A 17564-nucleotide genomic window follows, 5' to 3' on the forward strand; every position below is an offset into this window, starting at 1 on the left:
AATGCCCCAAATTTGTTGCATATTTAAAAAAAATTAATCTACTTTCTCTGAATCCTTGCAGATCTTCATAAACAATGAATGGCATGATTCAGTGAGTGGCAAGAAATTTCCTGTCTTAAATCCTGCGACTGAGGAGAAAATCTGTGAGATAGAAGAAGGAGATAAGGTGAGTTTCAAAACACTAGTTTCATTTTATGCAGAGATGTTTCTTTGTTTCTCACCATTCTGAGCTCCTGAACCCCACTGCAAGCTTAAAATAATATGTCATCAAAATGTGACTGCTAGAGCAGTTTGGGAAATTTTCCAGGTTGGTTCATGAAGAGTACTTTCTGGTCCTGTAATGATAATGAGCTTATGCTCCAGGTGTTATAATGATTTTTTGCATATTATTTTTCCTTGATTATTTTTAACTGGAATAATGTCTAGCTTTATTATACACTCAGACTGAATAAGGAGGGATTGGTCATAGGTCTAATAAAGAGAGAAATCCTTAATCATATAAAATCATTAAGTTGCTAGATGAAACTAAAACAAAGGTTAATGTATTCCCAAGTTATTTCATCAAGAATCATCTAATTGATATGGCAATATGTAAATCAATGGATGTGTAACTGATGTGATTCTGCAATTTGTATACGGGGTAAAAATGGGAGTTCATAACCCACTTGAATCAAAGTGTGAAATATGATATATCAAGAACTATGTAATGTTTTGAACAACCAACAATAAAAAATTTTTTAAAAAAAGAATCATCTAATTGATATTAATAAAAACATTTTAAATTGAATTTTAAAATGACTTAAATTGAATAATTGTTATTTAATAACAAAAACAAAAAAAAACAAACTTATTGAGTGACAATTTTTTAAATTCTAAATACTGTTTTAAGTTAATTAGAGCAGCTTTATGAAGAACGTGCACTTTTAGTTTGTTTTCCAAATGATGCTAAATGGCAGAATTGAAGGAGTGAGTGATTTACTCCAGGTGATACTGCTAACAAGCAATGAAACCAGCTTTCTGGTGCTGTCCTTCCCCCAGAACCTGTGAGTAACATGGTTACTGCTTTACCTTGAAATTATTATAAAGATTAGATCATAGCGTTCACTGTAACAATCACATGTTCCTGTCCAGTTTCCACTTTTCATTCCCTTAGCCTCAATCCATGAGATCACAAATCTCTAAGTACCGGCTGAGTCACACTGGCCTATTCCAACATAGCGAGAAAGCTGAGGGCCTTTATGGATTTTTAAAGAGACTTTGGATTCAGACTGAAATATTATCACATCAAAGTGAGACCCAGGCCTTGAAGAGCAGGAGCCAGAGTGCTTAGGCAAAGGAGTCAACAATTTAAGTAGAAGAAACAGAATAGAATGAACATGTGTCACTTGCTTTCAGATTTCACTTTCTTTACATCCTAATGAGTCAACCATGCATAAATTCTTTACTCTGTTTCTTGTTGCCTTAGGGGAAGTGTCCCCACACACAAAGGTCCTTTATAGTATTACTCAACACTTTTCTATGGCTTCTGTCCCAGGCCACCACTTTGAGCTACAAGTTCCAACTTCGCCATGCCTAATGTCACTCCCCAAACACTGCTTGCTGATCGACTGCCTCTGTGCATGTCCAGAGCTCAGGCCTCAGGAATAGTTCAAATCACCACCTATAATCACAGCACAGAGGTTCCATGTTTGTACTTACCCTCGTTGAACTCCTGCTCCTTTTGTTTAAAATAAGTAAATAGTAAATACATAGAGGGATAAATGATACATACAAAGATTTTCAAAAGTTCCAGGCACATAAAACCTCCGTCATTACAGTGTTTTTTATTTCTTTCAAGCTGTCTTGAACCTTCCCAGGTAGAATTTCTCTCGTCTGTGTCATCATAGAGCATTTTATTTGCTGATAACCCTGGTGTTATATCGGTATGGATTACTTAGTCTGAGACAATGTACTCTTGTGGAGATCAACACTGCGTCTCAGTTTCTGGCAATGCTTTAATGAAGTTGAATAGGTGAATGCAGAAACGTTCTCTTCCATGAAGCTCTGCTAGTGCTGATGATCACTGCCAAGGCAGTAGTGCTGAAAATTTGGTATACATCAGAACTTCCTGGAAGATGTCTTAAGACACAGGTCCACACTTTTCTCTAGAATTTGTTTCCATAATACTAGAGTAGAGCTTGGTAATTTGCATTTCTCACAAATTTGCATTTCTAACAAATCCTCAGATATCGCTGATATTGTTCTTTGGGAAGGAAGTAGGGGAATACATTTTGAGAACCACTGAATTAAAGTATTAAACCCCAAGTGATAACTTTCTCAAGGGTGGGTATTTAATTGGGGACATAAATTTGTTTAATTGACCCATGATATTTGCACATATTTATGGGGTAACGTGATAACTCAATATGTATACGCAATTTGTAATGATCAAATCAGTGTAATTATCCTTTCTACAATCTCATATATTCAACACTGTTTATCTTTAGAACCTATGAACTTCTCTCTTCTAGTTACTCATAAATATATATATTATATTGTTGTAAGCTGTAGTTACCCGGTTGTGAAGCAAAGCACTAAAATTTCTTCCTAACTAACTAACTAACTAACTAAATATATATATAGTTAGTTAGTTAGTTAGTTATATATATAGTTATATATATAATATATATATATATATATTATATATATATATATAGTTAGTTATATATATATAGAGAGAGACACATATATATATATATATTTTTTTTTTGAGAGGAGGTGAGGGAGATGGAGGGTGCCAGGGATTGAACTCAGGGACACTCAACCACTGAGTCATATTCCCTATTTTATTTAGAGACAGGGTCTCACTGAGCTGCTTAGCACCTCACCATTGCTGAAGCTGGCTTTGAACTCTTGATCCTCCAGCCTCAGCCTTCCCAGCTGCTGGGATTACAGACATGCGCCAGCTCCTAAATATATTTTGAACCTATTATTCAACCTCCCTCTGCTGCTTTTTCTACCTTCTTTTCTTAGCCTCTAGTAATCTCTATCATGCTCTTTTCTTTGTCATCAACTTTTTGTTTGTTTGTTTCCATCTATGAGTAAACTCAGGCAGCATTTGTCTTTCTGTGCGTGGTTTATTTACTTAACTTAATGTCCTCCGACTCCATCCATTTTGTCACACATGACAGGATTTTGTTCTTCACATGGCTGAATCATGTTATATTGTGCATATAAACCACATTTTCAGTATCCATTCATCTGCTGACATGTGGAATCCATATCTTGTCTAATGTAAATAGTTATGCACTAAACATGAGAGTGCAGGTACCTCTTTAATCAACTAGTTTCATTTTCTTTATATATGTACTCAGAAATGAGGTACCTGGGGGCTGGGATTGTGGCTCAGCAGTAGAGCACTCACCTAGCACATGCAGGGCCCTGGGTTCGATCCTCAGCACCACATAAAATAAACAAGTAAAATAAAGATATTGTGTCCAACTAGAACTAAAATATAATAAATATTTTAAAAAAGAAATGAGATACGTGGATCATATGACTGTTCAATTTTTAGTTTTCTGAGGAAACTTCATTCTGTTCTCCATGATGATTGTCCTAATTTATAATCCAACCAAAAGAGTATGAGGGTTTTTTTTCCTCCACGTCCTCACTAGCATCTATTTTTTGTTATTTGTTTGTTTTATTAATACCTGTTCTGATTAGGGGATGATGGTACCAATCAAATGTAGTTTTGATTTGAATTTCTCTGATCAGTAATGATGTCAAACATTTTTACATTTTCTTTGGAGAAATATCCAGATCATTTGCCAATTTTAAATCAGATTATTTGGGGGTGGTTTTTATTTTGGCTATTGTTTCAATTCATTATATATTCTAGATATTGATTCATGTCACATGAATAGCTTACAATTCTTTCCCTCCCATTTGTAGTTTGTTCACTTTCTGGGCAGAAAATTTTTAGTTTGATATAAACCCTCTGTCAATTTTTGCATTTGGTGCTTGTGCTTTTGGGGTCCTATCCAAAAAAGCATTGCCTAGACTAATGTTGTAAAGGGTTCCCTATGTGTTTTTTTCTGATTTCTAACAGCTTCAGGCCTTTCATTTCAGTATTTGATCCATTTTGAGTTTATTTCATATGTAGCGAGAGATAGAAGTCCAATTTTATTCTTCTGCATGTGGATATCCAGTTTTCCCAGCTCCATTTATTAAACCTCTCTTCTTCAATGTGTGCTTGATGCCTTTGTTGAAAGTCAACTGGGTATAGATATGATGGGGGCATGGATTTTTATAGGTAAAAAAGTTGATTATTAGAAACTCTGTTATGACAGTCACTCCACATCTCTAAGGTTGGACAGAGAAACACTGACCAACCCTGGCAAAGTGCTGTAGGATGCCCAGAAGCCTGTGGTATTCTTCATGTTAAAAAAAGAAACAAATATCTTTTATCAGAGACTTTTATAGATGCACACATTATTTCAAATGTCCCTCTAGTTTCTTGAGTGACTCTAGAAAGCCTGAGGAAGTAAAATAAAGCAATAAAGGCCTAGGTGTGCACAGACTGAACCCCTGACACTTGTCTCCTTCTTCTTTACAAAGTATAAATGCCACTCAAGTGGAAGACTGCGGATCTGTTTGTAGTTTGCAATTAACCAAAGAAAACAATATACTTGATGTTTTAGCCCTGGAGCCTTGAACATTTAGCTTTGCCATTGGATTACTAGCAGAACATCTTCCTTTGCCACTGAGATTAGTTTCACCAGGAAAACAAGTCTCTATGCCTAGATTCTACATGAAACCTTGTCAGGAAGTCTGAGGATTTTTCTTGGCACTATTTGTGGATTTACCTTCTTCTTAAAATGTTGTAAAGGAAAGCTGATGATGACACCAGAAGTTGTAGAAGTGTTTACCACTGATCTGCTCTGTGCTTACTGACCATACTTCTGCCCACAGAATAGGCCAAAAATACTTTATACATTCAGCAAAGCTTCAAGTCCAAAAGCTAAGCTGATTGGCTGGACATTTGATCACCCCAGCTAAACTGTTGGTGATACAAACTGTTTATGATAAGCAACTGTTTGCTTAACATTCAACATTTCTAGAGGAGTGTTCTTTTTGGAATTTTTCAAAAACTTTTCTTTCTAAAAAAGTTATTATTGTTCAAACAATTTTGCCAGCAAGCATATGCATAGTAAACATTGTGTATTTAAAGGTACAAATCTAGTCAACTGCATGGTCACAGTAAACCTAATATTCTGGAATTGACTCTTTAGATAATTAGCCAAAAGGCTTTGGGGATTTAATTTATGAGTAGAATGAAGCCAACAGTTAGCAGTATCCCGCCTTTCAATAGTATCCTAAAGAAAGAAGGAGGGCTAAGAACAAATAGAGGCTACAAAGCAAAGCACTCATGTGGGTGGGAACTGTTTTCTTTTCACTTCAGTGGCTCTTTGAGGCTGTATGGACTAATCCTCAAATCTGCTTTTAATATTAAAGCATGACCTAACAAATAATTGCTGGGGATAAAAGTAAAAGACCATTAAAGTAAGTGCTTGTGGCAGGTGTAAAAGGAAAACTGGTCTGATAACTATTTTCTCCATCTCTGAATGAATTTAACATGGAAATGTACCATCTGGGAGTGACTGAAAAGTTTAACTCTTCCTTAAGTAGGCTGAAGAGGCATTTAATATCTCTCCATCATTCAAATTGTCTTTCTGTACTCAGCCTGGAGAACATGTCAATGCCATAAGCAACAGTGTTATTGATGGTTATGAATTTCAGTCAATGAACCAAATTATTTTCTGGTTAATTAAAAAATTACATTTCTGGAAAAAAAAGTTCTGGAATTAAAATTTTTAAAAAAATTCTGGCCTTGAAATTTTTTTAAAAAATTACTTTCTTCCTAATAGTTTTGAATAATATCAAGCATTTGTTATATAATAGATCAATTGAAATATGAGTATTATGTAATTGTAAATATAAGTAAATTATATAAGGCACACCCTTATATAACATCAGTGTAATATGATAAGTTAATAAGGTAGTTAAACAAATTATTAAATATTTATTAAATGTATATTACAGACCCAGAATAATAAGAAATAGTATGTTTGTAATACAGATAACTGTAAATTCTCATTATTAAGGAGACATTATTAAGAGAGACAGGCAGAACTCTAGATTTGGAGGCCAGATATAGGATCCAACTTTGGTTTTACTATCTACTGGATTTCAGTCTACAAAGTCTACTCACTTGTAAGGCAAATCCTGTGATACTGATTACACTGGAACTTGGGGACCTACAAAGTACTTATCTTAGCACCCACAGCATGGTGAGCTCTTAACGTGTAGCTGTCATCCAGCCAGATTAGACTGCCAATGACTGAAGCAGGTTGGGATATTTAACCTGGGTCCTGAAAAATGTATAGGATTTTGAAAGTAAAGAGATGTGCTAGTAGAATATTCTTGACAAAGAAAATTATGGGAGCAAAGATGAGAAAGAGCAGAGTCAGATAGATTAAAAAAAAAAAACTATGAACAACAATTTTGAGCAGGTGAGGTGGGGCCCCAGAAGTTTGGACTTTGAAAACCAACCAAAGGAGTTTGGCCTTGGGATTGCAGATAAAAGGGTAACGGTTGCAAACATTGAGAAGGAAAGTGATAAGATAAAGCTCTATGAGGAAAGATTATTCTGGTAGTCATAGGCAAGGCAGCTGGGGAGGGAAGACAATGAACTTGGGGGAGCTGTTGACAATGAAATGCTAAGTACCTACAATGGTAAAGAGAAGTAAAAACTGAAAGGAACTATTTATTAAAACATACTGAAATTGCTGAGAGTCATTTTCATGCTGCTTTGACTTCTAGGACTATAGTAAGAAATTGCTTCCATCTAGTGAACATTGAATGCCTGTCACATGGAAGGTGTGTATCAGGGGTTAGCTTATTTGATCTTCAACACAACCCTATGAAATAACTTACCTTGACTTTAAAGATGAGAAAACCTCAAAGAAATTGTGACACAACATATTTCATTTACATAATAGATCAATTGAAATATGAGTATTATGTAATTGTAAATATAAGTAAATTATATAAGGCACACCCTTATATAACATCAGTGCACAAATTCCAAGTGCACAAATTCCACATGTGTGGATTCATCCCACCATGGTTATGCTGTGAGGAAGTCGGGCCTAACATGGTTGTGTCTATGTTGAATGCACAGCAGCTTCTTGCTCTTGTCATCATTTCCTAAGCAATGCAGTGTAACAGCTATTTGAACAGCATTTACATTGTCACAGGCATTATAAGTCATCCAAGGTAATTTAAAGTAGATGGGAGAATGTGCATACGTTATATGCAAATACCATTTCACTTTGTATAAAACTCCCAGCATTGTGGGCTTTAGTAATTTACAGGGGTATCCTGGGAATAATTTCTCTTGGATACCGAGGGATTACTGTGGTTTTCATGGTTTATAATATGGTAGGATAAATTGTTTGGTCTTATGTCCCTCTCATTTGATTGAATATTTCAAAATATTCTTTATTTTACTATTCTGTCATTAGCAGACTGATGATAGGAATTCTACAGAGTGGAGTATGTGGGAAGTCTTTAGGTGGATGGATCGACCATTGGACACCTCAAAACTTACACAGCTTTAGAGGAATCATAATTAAAATCTGAGTTATTTTCTTCAAAAATAATAAACTGCCATTACTCTATTTTTACTCCTGAAAGATTAAATATAAGATGTGAACAAGAGAGAGACAGACATGATGCAAAAGACATAACCACAGAGCATGTTTATTTTTAGCAGCATTCTCCAGGGATGGGTTCTGTATGGCAGAACTACTTGTCTTGAAGCCAGTGTCTCCACATCCCTTGGGAGGCCAGGCTGCCTATCCCATATTTGGCTAAGGCCAATGGCAGAACAGTGAGCAGAAGCATCCAAGTGAAAGCCGTGTCACACAGATGTTTAAACACAGGGCTGTGTATGTTTTATAAGTCTTGGGATCTACAGATCATGCCAGCAATCTCAGATTCTTGTGGTTTGCTTTTTTTTTAAAACCCCCAAATAGTGCTCTCTGTATTTACTTTTTAAAAAGTTCAGAATTTATGGCATAAAACAAAATAAGCAATCGATATGATTAACTGAATGCCCCAAAATATGCAATGTATATATATTTCTTAGGCAAGCAGGCAACAATTGCATATGTTTTATTATATGTACTCATTATTCTCCTAGAAGTTTGACAGTGAGATACACCAGTGTGTGATGTATTATAATTAAAGAATCTTTGCTTGTAGTCAGTAAATATTATCACTTAATCAGGACAGATTATACTTCTAAGAAACTGCTGTTGCCTCAGTTCATCTTAATTTGGTGATGAATACAGATGTTGCCTGATTTACAATGTTTTGACATAATTTTTCAACTTTACAAGGCTGCAAAAGCAATACACATTCTGTAGAAATTTTACTATGAATTGTCAGTTTTGATCTTTCCCCAGGCTAGCAATATCCAGTATAATATTCTCTATGCAATGCTGGGCAATGCTCTCACGCAGCCTCACAACAAGAGGGTAAATAACCAATACTGTACTGCACGTTGCAACAGTGTACTGTAATCAAAAAAATCAAATGAGAAATAATCAACACTTTAGTATAAGACAGGCATTAAGTGTTCTGAGCACATTAAGCCTAAGCTATGATGTGTCATATGTCAGGTGCATTAAATGCATTTTCAATTCATGATACTTTCAACTTACTGCAGGTTCATTAGGATGTAACTCTATGATAAATCTGGGAGCATCTGGTGCTGTGAAAATAGTTTATTTATTTGCATTTTAATTTGAAGAATTGTAAGATTGGGGCTACTTGAATACAATCTGAGGAGGGGAATATTAATATGAGATCCGTGCCTCACCAAGGAGGAGGCGATATCAATTCAGATTGTGAGCAACAATGACAACAAAAAGGATAGTTCCTTTCCTCCTGTCTAATTCTCGAAGGGAATTATGTCTTCTGCAAAATGTTGTAATCTATTGGCCTTATGATGTCATTATCACTTATGGAGTTCCCCGCAGTGGTCAGTCCTATGTACAAAAAACTGTTGGCATCACTGTGCTTTTAAGGTGTTTGCAACTGACCCGACAGGGTCAATACCCACATGAAGTAGTAAAGTAAGTGGTGATATTTATAGTAGATACATTCTGTAGGAGATGAGAAAAGGTCTGAACAGGGATGTGTAGGCCAAGTTTGTAACTGAAGTGGGTTAGGAAACAAGAGTGTATGTGGCAGAGAAAAACACGAGAAGAAAGAGTGTGAACGAAGACAAGAGGCCAGACCTGCTCACTGAGTGTGAACGTCATCTATTATTCAACTTTTGCTTGAATCAATGTAGTTTCAAGCAGTATGTTATTAATAAAAAGAAACTGCTTTTACCTAAAGGATCTTTTTGTACCCAACTGGGCTTATCACAGGTAGACGGACCCTTCTGTAGAACAGTTCCACTACTTCTATGCCTTTTCCCTTTTGCACAAAAGAAATGAGCACACATTTATAATGTCTACTCTTCATTAGCAAAGGAAAGTTCCTATTCAGTCCCCAATGTCAGAAACTTTTGTAGTTGAAGAATTAAAATGTGTCATAAAGGGTCTTACAGTCAGATAGGCTCTCTTTAAAACTCAGTTCAGCCACTTCAACTTCACTTCGAGTTATTGACCTTGGGCTAGTCTCTTTCTCTGTCTCTCTGTCTCTCTCTCCTTTGCTTTTAAAACTGCGTATTAATTTCATATTGTAAAAGGAACTTTTTTTTTCCCTAAAACTGGTAAAATTGTCCTGCCAATGGAAACTTTTAGACAGACAAAACAATATTCAGTCAGAAACTGGAAAGAGGAAATACTAAAAGTTACACAGAAAAGGTAAATCACAAAGATACAAGACTGCAATGCAGTGGCCATCCTGTAAAACCTTGGGATTCGAGGTATGAGGCAAAAGTCATAATGGTTGTCAGGTTCAGGGGTTTGGTAGCTCATATAACATCTCATCTGCTGCTTCCTAGTCTTCTACTTGATTTCCCTCATCTGCCCCACAAAACTTTCTATCCTATCTCCTACTTCATTGTGATCAGTATGCCTATTAGGAATAGCCCATCAAAAATCAGGGACAAGCCCCCTAACTTGCCCCTGCCTGACATTTCCTCCAGGCATCTGGACTTCCTCCTCCCAAATGGCAGGATTCTGCTTCATTCTGTGCAGAGGCTGCTCCCCTCCTTCTTTTTAATACTGAGAATTTTTCATTCTGAGAATTTTTTTTTAAAAAAAACTGGGAATTGAACCCATGTCCCAGCCCTTCTTTTTTTTTTTTTTTTTTTTTGAAACAAGGTCTCCCTAAGTTGCTTAGGGCCTCACTAAATTGCTGAGGCCACCTGTGAACTTACAATCCTCCTGCCTCAGCTTTCTAAGAAGGTGAGATTACAGGCATGCGCCGCTTTGTGCCTGGCACACTGATATTTTTTTTTTTAAAGAATTTCTCTTTTAGTTGTAGATGGGCACAGTACCTTTATTTTGTTTATTCATTTTTTTTAATGTGGTGCTGAGGATCAAACCCAGTGCCTCATGCATGCTAGGCAAATGCTCTGCCACTGAGCCACAACCCCAGCCCTAAAGCTGATATTTTTTTAAAGCATGTTTCTCTTTAGACTCCATTACTCCTGGATCACTCCATGCCATCTCCTACACCTCCTCATTGTACCAGGTGCACAGCCAAGACTCCTGGTCCCACAGATCTGCTCCACCCATGGCCTCCAACTTTTCCAGCAGCTCCTGGCCAACAAGAGCCACCTGTGCAGATACCGCCTGGAAAGAACAAGAGGGCAAAGACTGGGTCTCTTTTCTTTCAATATGCTTCAGTTTCTTCATCTGTAAAATGGGAAACATATTTGTCTTATAAGATTATTGAGAATAATATGAGTTAATATGAATATAGTTACTGGAATATTACTTGAAATATGGGCAATACTCAAATGAGGGCCACTATTAGAATATTATAACATTTGTATTCCAAAAAATCAAACATGTGCGGGGTATATGGAACTTATCATTCCCAAGATTATCCTGCAGGTGTCATTACATCATCCTGTGGTTGAGTGCATAGAATGTGCTAGACATTGGTCTAATAGAGACATGGCATCTGTTCATAAGGAGCTACAGTCTATTTTATAGGGTTTTTGCCATTAGGTTTGCTTGTCCAATGTGTTGAGTCTACTACACTGAATTCTCTTTGACTAACAGGCAGACGTTGACAAAGCTGTGAAGGCTGCAAGACAGGCTTTTCAGATTGGCTCTCCATGGCGCACTATGGATGCTTCAGAGAGGGGACGCCTACTATACAAGTTGGCCGACTTAATTGAAAGAGATCGTCTGCTGCTGGCTGTGAGTATTAACCAAACCGGATGCCCAGTGAGAGCTCTAAAAAGCATTCACTGTGTGAATTGGCAAGTTGATTTGGATCTAGTGAGCACTATATGAAATCTAAAATTAAAATGAAAAGACTTCATCTCCAGATCTGGGGTAGGATTTGAGATTATCTCAAGTAGTAATCTGCATGCCAGTTCCAGATGATGACATCTGCTCCCAGAATAGATTCTACAGTCTAAATTTTGGCAACCACTGAGTTAAACCAAATTAAACAAATTTCTTTCCTTTACTCCAGACCTTCTCAGCTCCCCTAACAAAATCACATGCTGTAAGAATCTCCTGGAATGATACACTTGGATTCTTAAACTTAGTTGACCACTGAACTTTTACAGTGGAAAATCTCATTGACTTTGTTGAAAGTGCTCAAATTATTTCCTGAAAAAAAAAAAAGCTTATTTCCTGTTAGTCTAGCCCACCAAAATATTTATTACACAGCCACATTTTACCTTCCTGAAATGTGTCTGTTAACATGCTCATAATTAAATGATGTGTTGCAGAATTAAATAATGTGAACTTTTTCACAGATGAAATAGGCAAAGAATAAAGAAAATCTATTTTAATATGTTCATAAAAATTGCGTTTTTTTGTGTGTGCCAGATTTGTTTTCTTAAATTTTAGCTTGCAGATAAATCAGCACATAATATGTAGGGGAGGGCATTTTCTTGTCTTCTTGGCCAGGTAAAGACAATTTCATATAAAATAATTATAGTAAAGACAATTTCATATAAATTAATACCCAGATGAGATTTCAGAATCAATTTTATTACCTTTTGAGTCTTAAAGTGATAATAACAAAGAGCCCTACATTTTATTTAAAAATAATCAATGTCAATTATAGTTAATCAAAGGACAATTTGTTATGAGTCCTTATAATTCAAAACATGCAGAAGTATAGAACCAGAAGCCATGTGAAATAAAACTGTATTAACCACTTGTCCTATCGAAACAAAGCAGCGTTTGCTAAAACTTGGCTCTTCTCATCTGTCTGCTTTTTGGGTTGAGAGTGTTGACTATCTCTATCACCATGAGGGCCAATGGGGGAAAAAGAACAGATATGAAAAATTTCTGTTTGCTTAAATTTGGGATGGTGGGACTACACAGTACAGAGGCAGAACAGCTTTAGAAGTTAGGCATCTGTACATTCCTGCCAGAAAACCATCGCAGCAGAACACTAGAACCCAAAGAGCACTTGAAAGTTCTGCCTAACAGTGAAGGAAGAGACAGGTCACAATAGGTATATTGCTAGGTATACAATAGGTATGTTGTTAGACCATTCAAATGATAATATTATGATAAGAGTACCTAAACTAGGAGTTTTGTAATAGAAAATTCTGCTGAAGAAAATTCATGAATGAAAGATCTAGATGTTAAGTTTATGTGAATAAATCAGTTATATCCAGGTGGAACACAGAAATTAAAATGGTTATTGTTTATTAAACTCTCTATAAAACTCTGGCTTTTTAATGGTTATTGGTTATTATGCTCCTAACACTAAATTGTCACTATAGATGGATTATAAATGAAATATTGTACCATTTCAACAGCTGGGTACATATCAAATTGTAACCAACTCTTAAAATGTTGGTTAGCTGGAAGACACCCAGAATGTGAAAGAAAGAGCCCTAGGGTTTAACAACCAGAATCTCACTATCCATTCTACACAGATCTTTCCACATGAACATAAACAGATTATTTTAACTTTTAAAAGTCTGTATTTAAAAAGAGAAGGTAAGAGAAGTTGAGTTAAAATGTCTCCTATTTCCAAAATTCTCTAACACATGACTATTCAAAATATTGGTCATATATTGTTAATCAAAAAGTTTTGTGGAATTTTATATTTGGAGACTAATTTGTTTTTCAGACAATGGAGTCAATGAATGCTGGAAAACTATTTTCTAATGCGTATCTGATGGATCTAGGAGGCTGCATAAAAACATTACGCTATTGTGCAGGCTGGGCTGACAAGGTCCAGGGCCGTACCATACCGATTGGTAAGTAACTTGGGAGACCACCAGGGGTGGGCATAGGGAGGAAGTGATTACTGTAGAGCTGAGTAATTTCAAACTCTCACTTTTAAAGATGTCAACCAAATAAGGCAAAATTATTTTCCCCTTGACTTTGAGCCAACACAATTCTGAACTTAGAAATTCTGTGAAGATTCAACAAACCGCTTTTAAAGTTGCTTCAGCACAATCATACAGAAAATAACACTGTGGATATTTTAGAAAATATTAAGTAAGAATATTCTTATGGCCCCAATTACTGATTTGAGACATCTCTGCCTTTAAGGGCCCAAACTTTTCAAAGCTGACCTCAAATTATTTATTTGGGTTTCATTCCCATAGTAACTTTATACCCTTTCTGTAATGTAATTATTTAAGTCTCTTTGCATGTTCCAGTATGAATTAAGGATGGTTATCTGTGCCTGTTCAAACTCAGTACAGTTAGACCAGGTTAATTAAACAAACTAATTTATTGATTTGTTTCAAATACCTTCAAATTAAGATGAGACTATGTTTATAGCCTGAGTTAAGAATTTGTGTATTATACATGCATGTGTATGTATATATTATTTTAGTGGGGTATACACATAGCAGAATAGAAATATTAAAACAAATTTTATTGGAAAAAAGCATGATTTTGGAAAACATTAAAGGTAGAAATTTAACTTATACAAACATTGACATTAGAAATTCAGAATGCCTCCAGAATTGGCCCTGATGTGTATTTTCAATCTAATTGGAGCAATCCAGTAGGTTAGAAGTGACAGCCAGGAAGTTAAAACAGGAGAATTAGACCATAGTACTAACAAGAAATGGGCTAGGTCTGGAAACTATTGTACTTCATCCTCAGGAAAAATGGAAAAGCCACTTAAAGTGCATATACATCTTAAGGAGAGTTCTTGTTAATATTCAGGAGGCTCCTGCAGGAACCAGACCAGCACAGAACCCAGAGAACCATGAAACTCACAGGGTGACCATGTCAAACTCTGAGGCATGCGAATTAGTCAAATATATGTGGAAAAGAAATGTCTTTTACTATGGGCATTTTCTTCATGGATTAAGAGAATTTACTTTTGTGTTTGGTAGGCAAAACAACACGTTAGAATGAGTCAGTAGGAAGGCTTATTACTAACAGGGAGATATATTTTTTAATTTTACTATTTTTTAAAATCACATCACCTTTTAAAAACAGATTATATTACAGCTCGAATTTTAAGCTGCTAAAAACACATTTGAGCACAGTTTTTCTCTTAACGAAAGATGATCTGACCTCCTTTCATTTCTTCTATAAAAATTGGAGAATGAAAATAATATAGAAAACAGCCTTCTTAGATGATGAGATAAAGAATTATGGTTCGGATCTTTTCCAATTTTGCATCTCTGCTTTGAACTAACTTAATTGTATGGTTTTTATCATTCCAAAGACTTGATTTTTTTATTTAGTAAATTGTTGGATAAAAGGCTTTGTTGTTGTTGTTTTTCTAGTGCTGGGGCTTAAATCTAGAGATAGGGTCTCATTAAGTTGCCCTGTCTGGTCTCAAACTTGTAATCCCCCTGCCTCAGCCTCCTGAGTAGCTAAGATTACGGGCATGAATTACTATGCTACTGTTTACTTCTTTCTCTCACACTACCTTCAAACTACTACTCTATGAATGGCGAACACATTTGTCTTCATAGGATTGGGTGTGTGCTTTGTTTTTCAGATGGAGACTTTTTCACTTATACAAGACATGAACCTATTGGTGTATGTGGCCAAATCATTCCTGTAAGTTGTTTTCTTATAGGATTTCCAATGAAGGTTGGGGGGTGGGGAAGGGGCTCCAACTCTGTTCAGTTTAGTGATGAAACTTTCTCCAACATAATTGGATGCTTGTGTGTTAGATGTGATGTAAATTTCAAATAGGACTTGTTGAACCAGGCCTTTTCTGTGACAAAATATGAACTGGGTAATTCAGAAGCCTATCCATATCCTGGCATGTCTCCTGAAGGTGTTTTAGTATTTTTACCACATTAATAAATAAAGCCTGTTCCTCTATGGGTTGTTTTCAGAAAGCTATATTACACTTTCTTCTCAATGGCAGTGATTTACAAGTGAATGACAAAGTACTCAGTGTGGCTGTGTCTGCTGTGAGACACCACTTCAGTGCAATGTAGTGTGACCCACTACACTCCAACACTCTTGGTCTCCTGTTTAGACTCCTAATCATGGACAAAAGTAGCAAAAAGAATTCAAATGGTGAAAGATATTTTTTAATTAAAATGAAAGAAATGATATCAGAGACGTTTGGAGCACTGTAGGAAATATATGGTACCCTTAGATAAAAGAATCTGATACTCCAAATTCCTCTGAAAGAAAATAGCAATTTTTAAATTTAATCCTGAGTATTTCCTTTTAAGCCCAATGAATAGGAGACTCTCTAAACAGGGCTGATATACTTGAAAAGGCCGAATGAAAAGATGGCAAATTGTCCTGAAGTTCTTAGTTGAGGACGTGTCAATTACTAATCTTTTGCCCCATTGAGGTTGAAGTATAATCATATCAACATTTTTAATGAAATTTCTCATTAGTTCAAAATTCCAATAAAATCTGTAAAAACCTCATAATTCTAAATACTAATGGTAGCTAATGTGTTTAAGGATTTGGCCTACTTTCTTGATTAATCCTAAGGACAATTTTGCAAATGATGTCATAAACAGAAAACAAGTTAACTTGTCTGAATTCACATGGCTGGTCACTGATTTTGCTGTGATCTAAACACAGTCACTTGTCCTCTGGACCTTACACATCTTCATCTTTAAAAAGATTATTTGTTCTGGGCTGAGAGTATAGTTCAGTAGTAGAGCAGGCCCTGGGTTAGATCCCTGGCAATACACAATCGTGTCCGCGCGCGCACACACACACACACACAGAGAAAGAGAGAGAGAGAGAGAGAGAGAGAGAGACAGAGAGAGAGAATTATTTCTCTTGGAGATAAATGCTACCAAATAATTTTCAGTGAATATAACAAATGACCTATGGAAAGAGGAGAATAACCATACTTTTTGAGCAAAAATAACTCACAATATGCTTAATTATATGCAAAACCATGTAATGAGGTTTTTTTTGTTGTTGTTGTTGTTCCTGCTATTTGAAATAACAGCACCCAATTAAATTTTTGGGCTCTCTCCTGGTCCCTTCTCCTATCTGGTTTATTTAGAGCTTTTTATTATTTACTAGTTGCTGTTCACATCAATAGAATCCACTATGATTACATAAGACTACTATAGTTATTAGTTAACATCTGTGGGGAATGGGAGTTTATCATGTAGAAGTTACACTAGAAAATGTGCCTTTGAGCAATACAAAGACTCTATTGTTAAATATTGCTTTCTAGTGGAATTTCCCATTGGTCATGCTCATTTGGAAGATAGGGCCTGCCCTTAGCTGTGGAAACACGGTGATTGTCAAACCAGCAGAACAAACTCCCCTTACTGCTCTTCATGTGGCATCTTTGATAAAAGAGGTAAGTTTCCTAAATCAAAACATGCACAAGAATTCAGCCATCCTAATTTATAACAAGAAGGCCCCATTTGGTGCTACTATAAGCTGCCTGACTTACAAATGGCTCTCGTCAGTGGTTAGGGCACATCTAGCAGGACTGCTGGCTGAGATTCCTGGAGTCAACCCAAATGCAGACAGAAAGCCAGACTCAAGGGCTTGGAGTCAGTCATCTTATGACCAGATTTTTTTCTTTCTTTTGTCCAAATCAATGGACATAAATTCATGTTACAATTAATAGAGCATTCTTTCACATGTTGAAATATTAAACTAGTTTGCAACTTCTACTGATGTCCTGATGAGTCTTGCAAATTTATTTAAACTTAAACAAGTTTTTAGTTTTCATCTGTTTGGTGGTTGCAGGCCACTGTGCCAATATGATTGTTTATGTTATTGGGCCACATTATTTTCAAACACATGTCCATGTTTATATTCACTTTTCTTTTATAGTTTCCTGTACATTTTCTTTCTTCTTCAGAAATGGCAAAGCGCACATCAAACTTATTTTCATCAACTATGTGAATTGCATGAATATATTTTTTT

At 35.9% G+C, this 17564-nt stretch overlaps 1 protein-coding gene across 7 annotated transcripts in view; it reads left to right on the forward strand.

The window, feature by feature from the left end:
- The window catches only part of Aldh1a1 (aldehyde dehydrogenase 1 family member A1), a 149394-nt gene that overhangs the window by 112789 nt on the left and 19041 nt on the right, over positions 1-17564 (forward strand). For all 7 annotated transcript variants that reach the window (XM_071600566.1, XM_071600568.1, XM_071600570.1 and 4 more), the window contains 5 exons: positions 62-166; positions 11295-11435; positions 13342-13471; positions 15187-15248; positions 16858-16986. In XM_071600566.1, the coding sequence (XP_071456667.1) occupies positions 62-166; positions 11295-11435; positions 13342-13471; positions 15187-15248; positions 16858-16986 (567 nt within the window). The remainder of the gene's footprint in view (positions 1-61; positions 167-11294; positions 11436-13341; positions 13472-15186; positions 15249-16857; positions 16987-17564) is intronic.

Source organism: Marmota flaviventris, chromosome 13, assembly GCF_047511675.1.
Source record: "Marmota flaviventris isolate mMarFla1 chromosome 13, mMarFla1.hap1, whole genome shotgun sequence".
Classification (NCBI taxonomy): domain Eukaryota; kingdom Metazoa; phylum Chordata; class Mammalia; order Rodentia; family Sciuridae; genus Marmota; species Marmota flaviventris.